At 41.2% G+C, this 17866-nt stretch overlaps 1 protein-coding gene across 1 annotated transcript; it reads left to right on the top strand.

The window, feature by feature from the left end:
• The first annotated feature begins 1116 nt into the window (after positions 1-1116).
• LOC308135734 (E3 ubiquitin-protein ligase MARCHF6-like) lies at positions 1117-16760 on the top strand. The gene is made up of 26 exons (XM_080503832.1): positions 1117-1307; positions 2162-2261; positions 2423-2496; positions 2608-2751; positions 2973-3045; positions 3177-3324; positions 3997-4198; positions 4743-4801; positions 5130-5162; positions 5326-5377; positions 5529-5587; positions 6439-6519; positions 6763-6831; positions 6977-7051; positions 7145-7279; positions 7377-7496; positions 9213-9313; positions 9505-9642; positions 9754-9991; positions 10101-10170; positions 10246-10427; positions 11171-11305; positions 11817-11906; positions 12076-12208; positions 12634-12769; positions 13722-16760. Exons 1-26 carry the CDS (start codon positions 1289-1291, stop codon positions 13792-13794), a joined length of 2739 nt encoding a protein of 912 aa, XP_080359958.1. The 5' UTR covers positions 1117-1288; the 3' UTR covers positions 13795-16760.
• The last annotated feature ends 1106 nt before the right edge of the window (positions 16761-17866 follow it).

Here is a 17866-nt window from a genome sequence, read left to right as displayed (position 1 = left end):
CAATAAATAAATTAATATATGAATAAGTCTACTCTGACAAGTTGTGTGTTTACAGTCCTCAAGACTTTGTACAGTGAGCGTAACAATGAAAGCCACAGTGCTTGCAACACTGCAGTGAATCATACAAAAACCAGACTGTCCGTCTTTACAACGGCTCATATAATTCTACCAAACAAAGGCAGGGTTTGTTAGACTGAATAGATGACATTTAGTTTAGTAGAACCAACTTTTCCATGATGAAACTGCAACTGAGTATGACAAAAAGATACTTTATGACAACTGTAAAATGAAAACAAGACTTTCTGTACTTTCAAACACTGTTTCCCTTTGAAGTTGTTGAGGTCAGACTTGCCCTAAATTCTTTTCCTTGTTTCAGACTGCTAAGATTAAAAACTATATTTATCCAATGTTTTTTTTAATGTTTTAAACATGATCTAAAACAGAAGAAACCTAATGGTGTAAAACAGTTGTTAACTATAGGCTTATGATTCAGGTGGTGTGGTAAGCAGTGGTTAGAGGTCTCACCTAACAGAAAGAAGGCCATGGGTTGAAATAGTGACTGGCCTTTCTGTGTGGAGTTTGCATGTTCTCCCCAGGTGTACACGCATTTCCTTCCAGATACTCTGGTTTCCTCCCACAGTCCAAAAAAAAAAATCTGTGAAAGTGCCCCGGTATGTAAGTGTGACTGTGTGTGGTTGGCTTGTCTCTGTGTAATTGCCCTGTGGTGGACTGATGAGCTGTCCAGGATGTACCTTACCTCCCCATAGATAACTGGGAACAGCACCCTGTGACCCTGTACAGGATAAAGCTTTAAAGATTTAGGATTAATGCAAACAACTAAGTTGTTATCTGGAGTTGTTTTGAAGTACAACACGTGTAAATTAATGAGCCCACATCCTTCAATATAAATTGTGTTTGGAAGATATTTGAAGTGTGCAGATGACAGAGAATCCAATGTGCAGAAGCGCGTGTACGTGCTTACGTGCGCACGCGAGCATGGAAACACCAACGACACGGTGCTGCCATCTAGCGGTGTAAGGGCCTCACAGTCACGTGTCGCCGCTTCGTACACGCCCTCAACACTTGCAGATCAAATATGACTTCTGGGCGATTTTTCTCTTGAAAACCCCCCCAAAAAACCCCAAAACAAACATCTGACAACTTGGAGAGAAAAAACGCACACTTGGGAGGAGTTCACCCCGCGACGTTTACATGCAGATAGTGAGCGGTCATCGCTTCTAAACCGGAGGGGTGACTGAGCGGCGGACGGCGGGGGGAGCTTGTCAAGATGGACACCTTTGATGATGGTAGCTACATCTGCTATCCCACTCTTACAATGCTCCACGAACACAGGCCAACACTATAGCGTCGATAGCCCGTTTCACGAGTGATTGTCGCGGTCGGGAAGCTTCGTCAAAGTTGAACAAAACGCTTCGCCTGATTTGGAGAAAAGCTCCAGGCACTGAGCGTTAGCTCGCCAGCTGACTGGCTAGCGTGCGTCCGCTAGCATGTGGCTATGTAAACAAAACCACTTTCCAAAGTTCAGGAGGTTTTTCTTCCCCAAAAAACGGCAATAGTGTCAAAGCTGGTAGACGAGGGGATCCCTGAGGATGACTGCTGCTCAGTAGAGTCCCATGCAATGTCGGTAGCTTACAAGCGAACGTTAGGGATTGTTTAGTGAATGCAACATTTTATCTTGTGTTTACAAACAGTGTAATTACAAATAGTGTCATAAGTAACCAGGATCACACAGAAATGTGAGCTCACAGCGAAACATTGCAAACGACGTACCAACGTTTCTTTTCTTCATCACTGTAATCTCGAAGTTGCTTTTTATTTTGAGTTTAGGCATTTTGAAACAGCTACTCTAATTCAATGTGTGCGATAACTTTAATCCCTGTTCTGCGCGCAATCCATAAGAAACGGAAACGAATAAAGTCTCATCAAACTCTACTTTCATTCTACTCTACACCAATACACACTCTGTTAATGCTCTGCCACATATCTGCATATACTGTTCATGTATAATTGCACGTTATTAAAAAGGTGATTTTTTTATCAGGGGACCAAATGTGGAATACATAGTTTAGAAGTTACTGAATGTTTCAGACTGAGGCCCATAGGATCTGCTAATTCATTTTGTTGGGTGCCTTTCACACAGTGGACATCTGTCGGGTGTGTCGGTCAGAGGGGAGCCAGGACAAGCCGCTATACCACCCCTGTGTTTGCACGGGCACCATCAAGTTTGTCCATCAGGAATGGTACGTCTGTGATCCACTTGGTATGGATAAATGTAAATAAATGCATGGACAAGTACCTGTTAAACATAAATAACAGTGAGATGTAAAATGTAATATGGAAGAGGATATGTGTTGGGTAGTTTGCAAAGAATGAAACTCACAATTTCTTCTTAATTCCTCAGCTTGCTCCTCTGGTTGAAACACAGCAGAAAAGAATACTGTGAAGTATGCAGCCACCGGTTTGCATTCACTCCAAGTAAGTAGCCTCTTCTTGAGTAAATTGGTTCAAAGTTTTCACAGTGCATTCATTTGTTGTGGAAAAAAAATGTGTCGGTCTGTCTGACCACTGTCTTTTGTTTATCTTCAGTCTACTCTCCAGACATGCCGTCTCGCTTGCCTGTGCAATATATTTTTGTGGGCCTGGTCATCAGCATGGGGACAGCCCTGAAGTATTGGTTACACTACACACTGGTGGCCTTCGCCTGGTTAGGCGTGGTCCCTCTCACAGCATGTAAGTTATGGCCTGATGCTCAGCTCTGGTTGTGCTGGTGACCCGGACATTGCACTGAATGTGGAAAATTTTGAAAAATGTGGAAAAATTTAAATATCAAGGTACTCCGTATCAAATAAATGATTTAGGTAAAATAAATCATTGAAATTGGGGGGGAAAGCTGGTAAATTAGTTATTTTATTAGTGTTATTAATGTTTTTGTTTTTGTTTTTTCAAAACAGATCGAATCTACAAGTGTTTATTTACTGGCTCTGTGAGCTCTCTCTTTACCCTGCCGCTAGATATGCTTTCAACGTAAGTGTTTGTCGGCTCTCGTCTTTCCCCACTGTCACACTTCTATATCTCATATTTTATATTTATGTTGATGTTTTCTTGTTTTGAATCATTGTATTGATGGCAAAACATGTTACTCCTCTTCATCACAGGCAGAACCTGCTCATTGACTGCCTCCAGGGCTGTGTGATTGTCATGTGCACACTGTGCAGCTTCATCAGCCTGGTGTGGCTCAGAGAGCAGGTCATCCATGGTGGCGCCCCCCAGTGGTTAGAACACAATCAACCCCGAGCAAATGAGGTGAGCTCAGCTCATGTGGAGGGCCAACTATGTCTTCCGTTTTGTTAATGAATTAATAAGCCTCCCGGCCTCGACCTTTAATGCCCTCTGTGGCAGCTGACACAGTGACAGGTTCCCATTAAAGAGAGCCAGCGGAGCATGAGGTTACTCCAGGCCACTATTTGATTTGTTTTATTCGGTTTGTTGTTTAAACTCAGCATTTTGGACCACAATCGAATGGAATAAACTGTCGAAATATATTGGGGTTGGGGGGGGGGAGGATGCATGCTCACTTTTAATTTCTTTTGTTGGGGCACATTTGTGATCACTTGGGCGGTCAGGGCAACGTTCCCTCCCAGGACAAACTTTTCAGAGTGTGTTTGCACTTGCCAAGCTGGCAGTGACATTTGTCTGCCTTTATGCAAACCCACACGAGTAAAGCAGAGCTCGCCAGATAATGTCAGCTCTCTGGTGTCATTTCTAGAATGACAATCTGAGTTCTTCACAAATGACAACAGTTGCTGCGGCGGGTTTTAATTTAAGGGCATAGAACAACAAACTATTTTTGGTGACTGCTAAATCTGAAGACAGGGATGAAAGGGCAAATGAGGACAGCAGTGTCACTTATTGAACAGTCTTTATGAACGTTTGATACGTTGTTTTTTTTTTCATGATCATTTTGTGGCTTCGCAGGGGCAAGGCGACAACGCTGCCGTCGATGCCGAAGCCGCGGCGGCTGCAGGTGACCAGCAGGCTGTGGACGCTGCTCCTGACGGACAGCAGGCACCTGCCGACCAAGAGGAAGCTGAACTGAACGACGAGGAGGATGATGATGGCGAGGACGATGATGAGGAAAGGGAAGAGGATGCTGTTGATGTCTATCTCAGAGTGCATGGTTAGTGCACGTGTGGCGTTTCTCTGGATACCAAGGTTTATTACAACTGATTCGAGAGGAGCTGTCACTCACTTGCCAGTAGGGGTGAATGTGAGCGAGTGTGTGCTTGTCGGATGATGGGAGTGGCGGCCTCGTCAGCCTGTGTCCTGACTTCACCCAGAGGCATCTGGGAAAAGCTCATTTGCCCAGCGACCCCTGCTTGAGTGAAGTGTAATAGAAGATGGATGGATGCACATCACACTCACACAATGCTTGAAACACACACACACACACACACACACCAAAGTGTGTTATTTGTTAGAGAACTCCATTGAAACTCTTTGCATGAATTTGCTGAAAAAGAGCTGCTGCTCTCCAAATTGCTTTGTTCTAATGCAAGTAGAGGTGTCGCTCAATCTCGTCATTGCCGTCAGTCAATTGAACATTTCCAGGAGAAAAATTAATTGCAGTATTTCTCCTAAAACTACCGTTTTCTAAATACATTTTGATATCATTTCTCTCTTCTTTTTTTTTTTTCTCCCGTGTGTGATTTCTTTTGACGTAGATCTCATCTGGAATGTTCTTGAGTGGGACCATGCAGCAGATGAACTGACCTGGGAACGGGTGAGAAGCTTTATTTTACGTAATTTCTTAAATGTGTCTGTCTTGTCTCATAAAAGTGTCTGGCACTGTTCTGGTTGGGACATGACAAAAATGCAAAGTGTGGTGGATAGCAAGTGGTTGGCATGTAAGTTTCAGCTTGTATAGTAGGGGTAAAAAAAAGTATACCTGTTCTTAGACACTGTTTCTACCCTAACGCCAGTATCAATCATGAAATGTGTTTCTTTCTAACACTGGTAGAAGTTGAAGTTACCCAGAATTGTCTTGTGATATAAATTCACATAAACTTCTAATAAGTAATAAACATATGATCATGAATCATGTGTTTCAGATGCTCGGGCTCGATGGATCTCTTGATTTCTTGGTAAGTATAATCCCGTTTATCGTTTTCTTCCACACTATTCCATATTCTCCACCAGAATTAGAGCACTTTTATGCTGGAAACTACTTCGTAAAGGCCAATCCATGCTTGAGTTCATCTGTAAAGCAGAAGCTGTTTGATAGTGACAGACGTCCGTGTTCTCTAGGAGCATGTCTTCTGGGTGGTGTCCTTCAACACACTCTTCATCCTGGTCTTTGGTAAGTCAAGCCTGCGTTGATGTGCACTTGTGACCTTTGAGATGGGTAAACATTTGTTTTTCATCTTAACTTAAAGTCTGAGCGTTTAAATCAATCCCTTCTATCTTCTTGCCTCATCTCTTCTAACACACACCTCTTTGTTTTCTCTTAGCATTCTGCCCGTATCACATCGGCCATTTCTCAGTGGTTGGATTAGGCTTTGAAGACTATGTAAGTGCTCGCAGAGGGTGAAATCCATCACATTAAGGTTTCCTGCAGAACGCTTGCCAGGTGTTGGTTATGTCAGTGGTCGGAATAGCAAACAGCACATTGTAGTTCATTGATTCTGGCTTCTTCAGGCATCAACTGTCTCATGACTTTCTTTCTGTCTGCTTGAAATATGAGTAGATGCCATTAACTGATATAATGGATCCACATCCTAAAAAAATGTCCTTTCAGTTGGACATTTTATCATAAAAAAGTTTCAATCCACTTGGGAGAACAATATACGCTGGGACAGGAATTCACAAAATTGAGCTAAACTACAATGTAATGTTCATCAATTTCTGCTCCTCTTGTTGTGCCATTGCTGTGAACCAATATGGCCACGCCCTCTTCACAGGGCTGCAACTTGACAATGAGAAGTGGAGGAACATTACTTAAAAAAACCAAAAACAAATTACAGTGGCAGTAAAATGGAATTTTTCACTATCATGAATACATGTGAGATCTGTAACATTTCACTACAAAGTAATTAAGTAATACTCATTTCTCACATCTTTGGTTAGAGATAGATTATCACTCGCTGTGCGTCATTGATCAAATGTCGCCAGCGAGCTCTCCACCCATTACAATCTGCTTCTAAATGATAAGAGCCACTGCAAGTGTAGTCTACAACTTATAGATTAATTCGAAAAATATCCATGATGCATAAGCCAGGCAGGGGGTGGACTGAGGCCTGGCAGGCTGCCCGACCCATCACGCACTGGGGGAAACCCTGAATAATATTTGAGTTTGTTCTGCATTAATGGGATGTCTTTGACGATGATGATAATTATGATGATGTTGTATTTTGGCTGCAGCTCAAACCCACGCACTTTGATGGCCTCATCACCACGCTAGTCGGATACGTCGTCCTCGCTGGAGCTCTCATTGCCTGCCATGTATCCTCCATTCTGCTTAATTCATTGACATAGCACAGTGCGTTTCACACGTCTGGTGTGTAGTGGTTCATGTAAATTAAATGTAGCCTTAAGTTATTAGCAGTGTTAGTTACGAGCATCAGTCTTGAACACATTTGGGGGGAAAAAAAAAGAAGGAAAAAAGCATGAACTTGCACGTCTTTCTTATTGAGTCTAATGGGAGCGTTGTAGTTTTTCACGAATCCTTAACTGTGTCTCAATCAGTCGCTGGCATCTTTAGTGAAGTTTCAGCGGTCTCAGTGGCTCCTGGGTGTTTGCTATATTGTCATAAAGGTAAGTTACAGCAACGCAGGGATTCAAAGTAATGTCTCTTGATTCTGTGTTTAACTAATCAAGGTCTCGGTTAAAACTAAGAAAGTTAGGATTATGTACAAAAAATAAGCGGAAGTGTTTCACAAGTGTTTTGTTCTTTATGCAGGTGTCCCTGCTGGTTTTCATGGAATTAGGCTTATTCCCTCTGATTTGCGGTTGGTGGCTCGACATTTGTTCGCTGGTAAGCGAGAACAATACTGAACCTCTTCATGGATATTTAAACTTAAAGAAACGTGTTCTGGCTTTTAAAAGCATTCGGCATTATTCATTGCAGGAAATGTTTGATGCCACTCTTAGTAACCGAAAGCTGAGCTTTGACGCTTCTCCTGGAACTAACCTGGGCCTGCACTGGCTGGTTGGGGTTCTCTATGTTTTCTATTTCACCTCTTTCATCCTTCTACTGAGACAAGTAAGTAGAAACTGTCATCAAATCACCTTTATGCCACAGGCTTCCTATGCAACTATTGGACTGCATGATCGAAATCTGTGCGTGTGTTTGTGTGTAGGTGCTTCGACCGGGTGTACTCTGGTTTCTTAGGAACGTCAGTGATCCCGACTTCAACCTAGTCCAAGAGATGATCCACTGCCCCATGCACCGACATCTCCGGAGGTTTATACTCTCTGTTGTGAGTCACACATCCTTCATTTCTCTCTTGAACTCAAACTTTAGCGATATGACAACACTGAGATGTACATTTACTAAATACACAAGAGCAATTTTGGCAAATCAACTCGAGGACATTCTGGAGATTTTCGGAAAACGTCTTTGTCTATTTGAACCACATTAAAGAAGCACTGGTCTCAATCATTGCAGATATAAAAACTGTCACACGGCTCAAACATGGTTCTGTTTCGTGGAGTTTTGCAGCTACCGTGTAGAGTATTGTGGCATCCATACACAGAGGACAAATGAGATGTTTCTAACCTTAGTAATGAATTCAGCATCATTTCCCCTCTTATGCCTACATATTTTTACACACTCAAATGAATTGTTGACTGCAATTAAGAATCAACATTAAGGGTGAGCATAATGGCATTCATAAAATACTATTAGAGCTTTATATGTCCTTATTTTTTGGGAGAAAAACATGTTGTTTTTTTTACAGTCACTGCATCTACAAAATACATATGAAGGGATTTTCTGTCCCAGAGGGGGGAAAAAAATAGAGTAATATGTGATGCTGAAAGCTGCCGGAGCCAGACGGGAGTAATATTAGCTTTTAATGCCAGCATTACTTGTTTTTGTTGACTTGACTGTCAGAGCACTTGTCAACTTATGAAATGATCACACAGGTATATATTGCTGCAGGCGTCAGTTCATGCAGCGGCAGCAGAAGACTGCTAATGTGGTGTAAGCCTGACAAGCAGCATTGTAATAATACTCCCAGCTTTTCTTACACTGCAGTATTACTGTGAAAATGCAGATCTGGAAACATATTGGCGAGTTGCAAATATTATTTCTGGCTGACATTATTTGTCGTATTTATCTTAACCTTTAACTAACCTGAACCCTAACTACTACTACTACTTGCTTATCCTAACTGAACCTTAATTCTTAAGCCTCAATTCAACATAGTGTCACTATAAAACATGCCTTTCTCTACAAGGTTGATATTTCTTTCTTTTGGAGCTCCTGGTGTAAGATTTTTCTAAAGTTAGGGTGAGAGGACTGTTCTTTCAAGAACATTTTTTTTTTTTTTTTTTTGCAGTCAGCAAGGTTACCTGACAAACAGATGAGCATTTCTCAGCTTTTATTTTTCCTTTCTGACCTTTGAGAAGGAAAGCAAGTGTCTGGTCGATTGGTGAAACGACACCATTAAAAACAAACCGGCAGTATTTATCTTTTAACAGTGCTGCTATGTAAAAGTGGCTACAACTCAAAAGCTTTGAGAGCATTTAAGATAGACATTTGGGATGTATAGTGAAGTTATCACAGTCGGGGTGACTTCCAATGACCTTGTAGTATCCTTCATGTTATTTGGTGAATGGAGAGCTTTCAACATGTCATCATCCCATTTGAAGTTTCTTTCCGTTTTAACAAAGCACCACAGCATTATCAGGTGACGACTGACCCAATTAACAGCACCGTCTATTATTTACATAGTGATAAAGTATATTGACAATTTTATCTTAAAATCTTTTGTGGATTCTGCCGATTCTTTTAGTTTTCATATTGTGTTTCTATGACCTGTGATTCTGTCTGCTTTTATTTTCATTAAAAGAGTGAAGGACTGTCAATGTCAGTACTGTGTGTCCTCAGGAATGCGGATGCTTATTTTCTAAGGAACAAATATGTGTGTGTCTGTGTGTGTGTGTGTGTGTGTGTGTGTGTGTGTTTCCAGGTGTTTTTTGGCTCCCTCGTCTTGCTGATGCTATGGCTTCCCATTAGAATGGTTAAAATGCTCTTCCCGACCTTCCTCCCCTACAATGTCACGATTTACAGGTACACTAAAATACCTCATTAACACTCATTAGTTAAGAAATGAAGATAACACTGTGTATTCAGGCAAAGCTGAATTAGGGAGCAACTCGGAAGAAAAAAAAAAAAACCAAGCTCCCATTTTCAGCAGGTTTTTTTTTTTTTTTTTTTAATAAGGTGAATTCTTTTTTTCTTTTCTTTTGCCACCTCTTCAGCGATTCCCCCGTCACCGAGCTGTCGTTGGAGCTGCTGCTGCTTCAGGTTGTGCTGCCAGCGTTGCTGGAGCAGGGGAACACCCGCCACTGGGTCAAACACCTCATCCACGCCTGGACGTTCACAGCCGCATACATGCTGTAAGTTTCAGTTGCACAGAAAGACACATTAGTGCGTCAGACCTCAGGATTACGTGCTCAAACACCACAAGCAGAGTTCAAACCCAAATATTGCCCAAATGACCCCGACAGTGATCTTCACTCGTACCTGCTGGGGGGCCAGGTCATCGAAGACTACGACGATGACGAAGATGAGGATGACGAAGATGAGGACGACACTGATGACGATGAGGACGGCGTGGATGAAGAGGAGGATGAGGACGGCCATATTGCCGGCCTGGGGCTTGACATCATCCATCAGGCTGTCCTGCAGCTGGATCGGCCCTTCAACTTTCAGCCGTACCAACGGCCCGTCAACTTCCCCCTCAAGGTGACGGGCCACCACAGCTTTGCTCGTCGCTTTCTGCTCAGTTTTAGATTTTTAGTTTTAGTTGGGTTTTTTTTTAACTTGTGCTTGTTTGGTCTTTGTCTGTCTGCAGATCTTTTTGCTAATCGTCTTTCTGTGCGTGACACTCCTACTGACTAGTTTCATCTGCATCACAATTCCAGGTAAGGTTACAAGTCAGTCATAGCTGTGCTCCTCTCTCTACTCCGTCGCTGACCCCACTCCTTCGTCTTGTGCAGTGTGCGTGGGTCGCTGGCTAATCTCCTTCTGGATGGGCAGTGCCACAGTTCATGAGATGTACACAGCCGCCAGCGGTCTGTACGTCTGCTGGATAGCCATTCGATGCACCACAGTGCTGCTATGCTGGATGCCACTGGGACGGTCGGTCTTCATGTTCAAATTCCACGAGTGGGAAGTCATGGTAACGTTTCTGTTTCCGTAGTTGTCCAAGCCAGTGGTTCCCAGCCTTTTCCTTGGTGGGAGCCAAACTGTACTTTTAACTTAGACGATTCTCTCCCCACCACACAATGTGCATTAAATAAATAAAAATTAAGGAACCTCACTAAGATAGTGTTGTTAAGGAACAACACTGTATATGTCAAATGCACTTTTATCATACTTCGGATTGACGAGTTCTTTTTTTTGAAGGAGAAACACTTTGAACTTACACACCTTCTCAGGGTGAACTGGTGCCACATCAGCTGACACAGTTTCAGACTGTGTTTTTTTTCCACCACAAAAGATGCATTCGGCTCTAATTTTGTCCATTGCTTTATTCTGTGTTACTCTCAGCACCTTTTTTCTTTATGACAGATTCACTTCACTTTTCTCTGGCGCTTTGCCATTTCTTCACTCCCAATACTTCAGACAGATGTTCATGTTCAAAACACCCACACTCTCTCAATATCTCAAAACATATGAATTGATTTTTTTTCCACTTGTTATCTAACCCTTGAACTTAGTGGATTTCTTTTCCTCCATAAATTATTTAAATGCCGACTCATCTATATTTAATGCCAAAGAAATTATTATTCTCGAGAGGGCTTCGTGATCAAGCATTTGAAGCCCCCCTGGTTGGGAGTCACTGGTCTCGAATAAAAATGTTGTTTATTCAGTGTCGAACTGAAGTTTTCTGATATGCATTTGGTTTCCTGACGAAAATAGGTTGCGAAGACCGTGGTAGTCGCTGTGCTGCTGGTCGGAGTGGTTCCACTGCTGGTGGGTTTGCTATTGGAGCTGGTCATCTTGGCTCCTCTCAGAGTCCCCCTGAACCAGACGCCACTCTTCTTCCTCTGGCAGGTACTACCGTGTGTGAAAATCATTGATCAATCTCATTTTTCACTCACTGGAACCTTTTGAAGGGACAGTTTGAAATTCTTGTCATTACGCATGCCGTCTTCACGAGCAGGCTAAAACAAAAAAAAAAAAAAAGTCTAGTGCTCCTCTAGTGTTTCCATCTGACACGTCTCCTTTGTTTTAGTGCATAGTTGTTGTCAGAGGAGGAGGGCATCACAGTTTTACACTCTTTTGGAATATTTATGAGTGTTTTTGTTGTCCCGAGTATCATAAATCTACTTTATTTTCTTGGTGTGGCTGCCTGGGTTGAAATGATGAAATAAGCTTTTTACTTGACATGAAAAAGTTTGGGTTTTTTTTTAATATGAAGTAAAGAAGTTTTCCCAACACATTTCTTTTTTCTTTCACGGATACTGGATTTGTTTTGCATCATAACACTCAACAGGTAACATTCTGTGACTGCTCCAGTATTGCTCGGTTACAATCTGACTTCAGTTTTCTTGTGTGGTTTCAGGACTGGGCTTTGGGCGTGCTTCATACTAAAATCTTTGGTGCGATGGTACTGATGGGACCTCAGTGGTGGTTCAAAACAGCCATTGAACAGGCAAGTGTCACTCTGAGAAGCTTCATTTAATCAACTTGGTTCACATACAAACAGTAATTATAGAATCATAGTCCGGATCATTTATTCAGGAGGTTTTTCAGGGATGTTCAGGACTAAAAAGTTTGAACCGACACTAGAAGTAAAACCCGGGTGTCACGCTCTCTTGCAGGTGTATGCTAACGGTATTCGAAATATCGACCTCCACTTCATCATGCAAAGGCTGGCTGCACCTCTCCTCTCTATCCTGCTGCCATCGCTCTGTGTACCCTACACCATCGCTAAGGGTGTTGTACCTCTGCTGGGTGAGTCATTCTGCTTTGTATGGATTTTCTTGTTTCACACTGTTCATTTAAAACCACCAAGGACTGATTTCTGTTACTTTCATATTTTTTTCTCCCTCTGTTGTTTTTCACCCTCCATTTATTGCTCGGTGAGATCAGGAATGTTATTTGTTTGACGTTACATATAATCCTCAGCTGCATTTTGTATCAGATGAATCACAAACAGAAGGCATAACGAATGAATGCTTTGTGTATTATGATGTGGAAAGAGACAACGACTAGTTAAAAAGGTCAGTGTGCAGAGTATGGTAGTATTCTCTTGACTTCAGGTCATGCCATACACTTGTATGAAACAAGGATTTGTCTGCCTGGACATGGAAGCCTCGTAGAAAACATTGTATTTCAGTTTCTAATCCCGTCTCTTCCTCTTGTCTCACACTTTGCAGGAGTGCAGCCGGAGACGCAGATACTGGTGGAAAGAAAAATCTATCCTTTCACGATGCTGGTGGTCATACTATTGGCCATCTTTTACTTTCAGATACGGCAGTTCAGACGCCTCTATGAAGACATCAAAAATGACAAGTCAGTAGATCTGAGAACTTGGGATTGGCTGTGAATGGGTTGTGCAATAATGCCAGTCAGTTTTTTTTCTATTATTCATAGACGATAACTGAGACAGACCATTAGTCTCTCAACTCAGGGCATTAAAATATGTCAAGTTTCTTGGAGTATATATCCCTGCTTTGGATCATCTTTAAAAAAAAATGATTTAAAGGGGAGCGAAAGTATCTTTTCCTGCACATGTTGTACACAGAGAATCTTCTTTTTAAACAGTATGAGATTGGAGACGGGGATATTTTGGTTTGAATGACGTGATTCAAGAAGTCTCCATTAAGTGCCGTATGATAAACTCACAAATTGGGTTCAAGTTCCATCCTAAATGCTTCTGCATTACTCAAGTCGCTCGTTTCTGATAGCCGTACCATTTCAATAAGATTAGTGTTGTAAGCAGGGAAGCAGATTTTATTCATCATAACTGAATTGATGACTCAAATGTTGCCTTTCATTCGGCTGCACTTAAAAACATCCTTTCCTCGTCTCCCAGTGGACACCGGCAGCCTGCTCGCATGGAGCGGTATTTGCATTATGCATGTAAACAACACACTTTATTTGTTCAGTAAATATAAATCTTTTCTGGAGAAGATGGACAAAAACAAGGCAACTTGTTCTCAAGCATTTCTAATCAAGAGGATGTTAGACATTACTTGTCCGTCCTGGCAGCAGCTGTGTGGGGATGAAGATTGCTCAGTTGTGTTTGTGAGGTTCTTGTCATCCAGATTAATAATCCGACGAGATGGTGACAGTAAGGAGAAAGATCTTTGCTCATGGGTATGCCATGCAAAGCAGACTGTAGTGAAGCGTGAGGAGTGATTCAATGTTTAAGATTTTCTTTTCTTTTTTTTTTTTTAACCTACCAATCATGAAAATTCACTTCTAAAATGTTACTAATCTGTGTTTTCTCCTCCTCCTACAGATACCTGATTGGACAGCAGCTCGTGAACTACGAGCGGACCTCCAGCAGGAACATCTGTAGCACCTCCTCATAGACTGAACGCTGCCGATGGGAGGAGTGGAGTCACTCCTCCCGTCGGCAGCTCGGCTGGTGAAAGCCTTCTGGTTTTCCGTTTGCTTGGACGTCGTCTTCAGACACAAGCAACACAAGCGTAAACTCCCCACTGCTGCTCTTTTATTCACCGAGAGACAGAGACGTTGAAAGGTGAAGACAAAAACATTTCTACTCCTCAGAAAATATTTCTGAACATGGTTGTTTACCAACCTGGAAAAACTGACTGAAACTCAGCAGAGCCACAGAGTGCCCAGATTTGTACAAGTGTCCAGTTTTTTCCTCTTCAGTGCAGCTGGTGTTTTCATTTGTACCTTCATTTCTTCTTCTTGTTTTTATTTTTACAAAAGGTGTTTGGATTGAACATAGGTCAAATGAGCTTTTACCTCAGAATGTGTTTTCCTATGAATGTTTGTTCTGAAATACTGTTAGAGTTGCACTAAGTGTCTTTTTTTTTTTTTTTTTTTTTTTTTACAAACTTGTTGCGGGAAATATCTGGTGGAAATGCCTCCATGGGCCTGTTACTGTTTATTTACTCAAATGATGCCCTTCATCAGATAGAAGCTGTTAGTACTGAAAGAAAATCATTGAACAAGGGACGTTTAAATTGTATTTAAAGTTCAAGAAAAACCCACAGTTTGAAAGGTGACCTTTTCTTTTTCTTTTTAAAGAACACAAAATTTGAATAAGAAATGCGCAATGTGTCAAAAGTCAACGAGTAATATCACTACATAACACTCTCAGTACAGTAAATTGATTATGATTTTTGCTGTCATTTATATGCAGTATTTGCTGTGAAAGTATATGCAAGCACAGCTCCTTGTCACTCGTATTGTGGATCTCATTTGCGCTTGGATTTGGGCTTTCACTGGCCTGTAGTGGGCTCATAAAAAGTGTTAGGAGACGGCAGGGTCTCAGCCGGACTCTGAGCCCTGCTGCTTGCTGCTAATGTGGAAGTCAAAAGGATGAGACCGAAAAAAAAATGTGTATATTCCTTGTGACGTCTGTCACACGCACACTTCCTGTCACTTAACTCCTCCTACCTGCCCTTTTATTTTGATGTGAAATGATCCTTCTAAATGTACAACACAATGTGTGTCAATGTGATGGTACGTTTTTTTTCTCAGATGTTCGATGCTTTATTTTCAAGACATAATAGTCTACAGTCCACTGATGATCCCCTTTAACTTAAGAAAAAAAAAACAACAACAACAAAAGAATCAAACAATTTTGCCAAGATCTTAGGATTCACAAGATGCAAACTTGTCTAACAACTAGCCAGGTTGTATCATGAGATCCTGGCTTTCTGTGCAGTTTCCCACATCTTAAAAGAAGCTGAATCCACGTCCAGGAGAGGAGAGGTCAATATCCAGGAGAAAAGTCTCCATTGAAATGTTTAAATACTCCTACACACCAAAGAAGTCTTGCCATTTGAGCTTGCACAACAGAAAACTGTCTGCAAGGTCGTCAAGCTCTTTTCCAACTGTATTTCTTCAATTCAGTAAAAGTTAGTCACCGCACTGCTGCCACTCCTTGGCAATCCGACATGGCAACATCGGGTTGATTTCGCTTCTTGTTTGGAAATGCTCAGTTGTCAAGGGTGAGAAACGCTGCTACATTCTGGCCTTGGGGCCAAACTAAAGAGAAAAAGATGTGATATTGATTTGCAAAACTCAAGTGGTGAAAGTGTTTAAACTCGACCAGTGTTTCCAAAGTGTGGGAAAATGAGCCCTGAAACACAGCTTGTGTCCCCCTGACTCCCGCACCATACATGCTTTCTTTGGTTAGTCTTCTCGTTGTGTTCCATAAGATATTGTTAATGGGACTCACCAGCAATAAAGAGGGAAAAGATTTCTTTATCTGTAGTCGGGGGGCATTTAATTTCTGTCACATCTATCAGACCCTCATGGTTTTGTACCAAAGCTTCCTTTAGCATTTTAATTAATCTCCATCACACATGCATTACATTCAGGTCTATAATATTTGTATCCACTTTTGGGTTTTTTTAATCTTGAAAAGAGAAACATCATGCCTGACAAATGTATCCCAGTGACTCCCCAGCTGTTTACTGCTGTTGATCCCCAACTGACTCCAAATGTCACATTGCTGTATGTTAAAAAAAAAACATCCTTGTGTTGTTCTCCCAGTATTTCACTTAACCACAGTATTTATTTTCTGCCCTCAGAATGACACACAACAAATCTACAAAATTAATTGAGAAGTTCACAGGAAATTAAACAGCTGCCAAAGAAACCGCAACCAGTTTTAGATGGGTTCCCCCCCACCTTTTTTTTTTTTTTTTTTTTTAGCTATAATAGACAACTATGTGTTTTTTATGCAAGTCTTTTACACTTTTCAGTTTGCAGCCTTTTTAAAAGAAACTTAGTCATCACAGGTGAATTTTTTCGTTTTCCTCAAAATATCAGTGTTTTGCCGTGGTGACTTTGTAGAATGGCATACTCATCATAATGCTGGTGTTTGCATTTTTTTCCCTCACTCTGCGTTAAGTGTTTTTCTGTTTGATGTGATTTGCATTGACCTGGAGTACCTGCTATAAATGATAAAAAGCAACCATTTCATATGTTTGAACTGAGATGACTGATTTTTGGAGTTGGATTTCTAAATGCCTTCTATTTTTCTATGTGCCAATAGCAGTAACGGACACTCCAGTATTTTATTATTACAATTATATTTAAGGCCTGTGCTTCTACTGTCTTGGATTGTTCGCTCAGATATTAAAAGTTTGGTGGTGGGAGTTAGTTATATAATCTTGCAAGTGCGATGCCAGTTGGAGTATCTGAAGTTTTCTTTTGTTTTTTTTGTTTTTGTTTTTTGCTGCAAAAGGGAAAGAAAATTGTGTCATGAAATTCTCGACATGATTCAGCAAACACACCAAGATTGTCACATTCTGCTCTTTCAAAGGCGCAGCCATTGTTTTGTTCAGTCATATTAAACAACAATAAATAGATTCAACATCAGTGCGGCTTCTTTTGTAACGCAGCAGACGTAAAGAAATATTTGTGATGTTGCTGATGTCAATTTGTACCTAAAACTGTTTCAAACAGTGGTGAGAGGGACAGCAGGACCAAAAAGAAAGAAAACTACATGGTGAGAAACCATTTTAGTTTGTATTATCATGACAAAAACACAAATACTGATGTCAACAATCATATTTCTATGAGAAAAATGTTTTTCTTTTCAAAAGCTTTAGGTTTCCATGGTACCTAACCTTCAGTCGGACAAAGCGTGATAGATTTGATGAATAAATTAATGGACAGTCTGGTCTCGATCATTTAGGCGGCTAATAAGATTAAACGAAATGTTTTCAATAACAAATACAGAACCAACGGTATTTTATAGACATGTTGAAAATAGAGTAAAATTGAACTCAATTGGCTTCATCTGTATCTTAGATTTATGCAATTAATATTCCTCAAGCAAACAACTTGCCAACAGAAGAAGCACAGATGGTATAGCACAAAATGAGTGAGTTTTATGAAAATAAAAACAAAACATAGGAAAACAAGCGAAAAGAAGATGAATTCGTCTCGAAGCCGGAGTGACCCGAGGAACATTCTGCAGTGGCTTTAGAAGAAAACACTGTAATATGAGGACAAAGGCAAAGACTGGAATCGGTATGCAATGAAAGAAGCAGTGGCAATGAACTACTACCGCTTCACGTAATTCATCACTATTTAATGCCCACATCAAATACATGAATCAGTGTCAAGTCATCATTAACGGGGCCAGCTCTAATTTGGGATCATGTCTGGTGCTGTTGGAAAGCGCAGCTTAAGGAAACAGGATGGAGGGTTATTTCTGCTGAATCCAATTACCTTTCTGCTTAATGCACAGACTAAGTAGTTAGTCCAAGTACAGATTAGGAGCAAATGCAGCTGAAGCAAAAAGATTTCTCCTGTCAAGCTAAATCTGATTTTTTCCAACCTTTGCACCATTTTCAACACACACAATGAGACTAACTTTTTCATGGCGATCTAATCATGGAGTTTAAGCGCCCGTGGGTTCCCCCCCCCCCCCCCCCCCACACTCCTCAA

This window comes from Blennius ocellaris (genome assembly GCF_963422515.1).
Source record: "Blennius ocellaris genome assembly, chromosome: 10".
NCBI lineage: Eukaryota > Metazoa > Chordata > Actinopteri > Blenniiformes > Blenniidae > Blennius > Blennius ocellaris.
The sequence above is the reverse complement of the archived record's forward strand: the minus strand, read 5'-3'. Positions and strand labels throughout refer to the sequence as shown.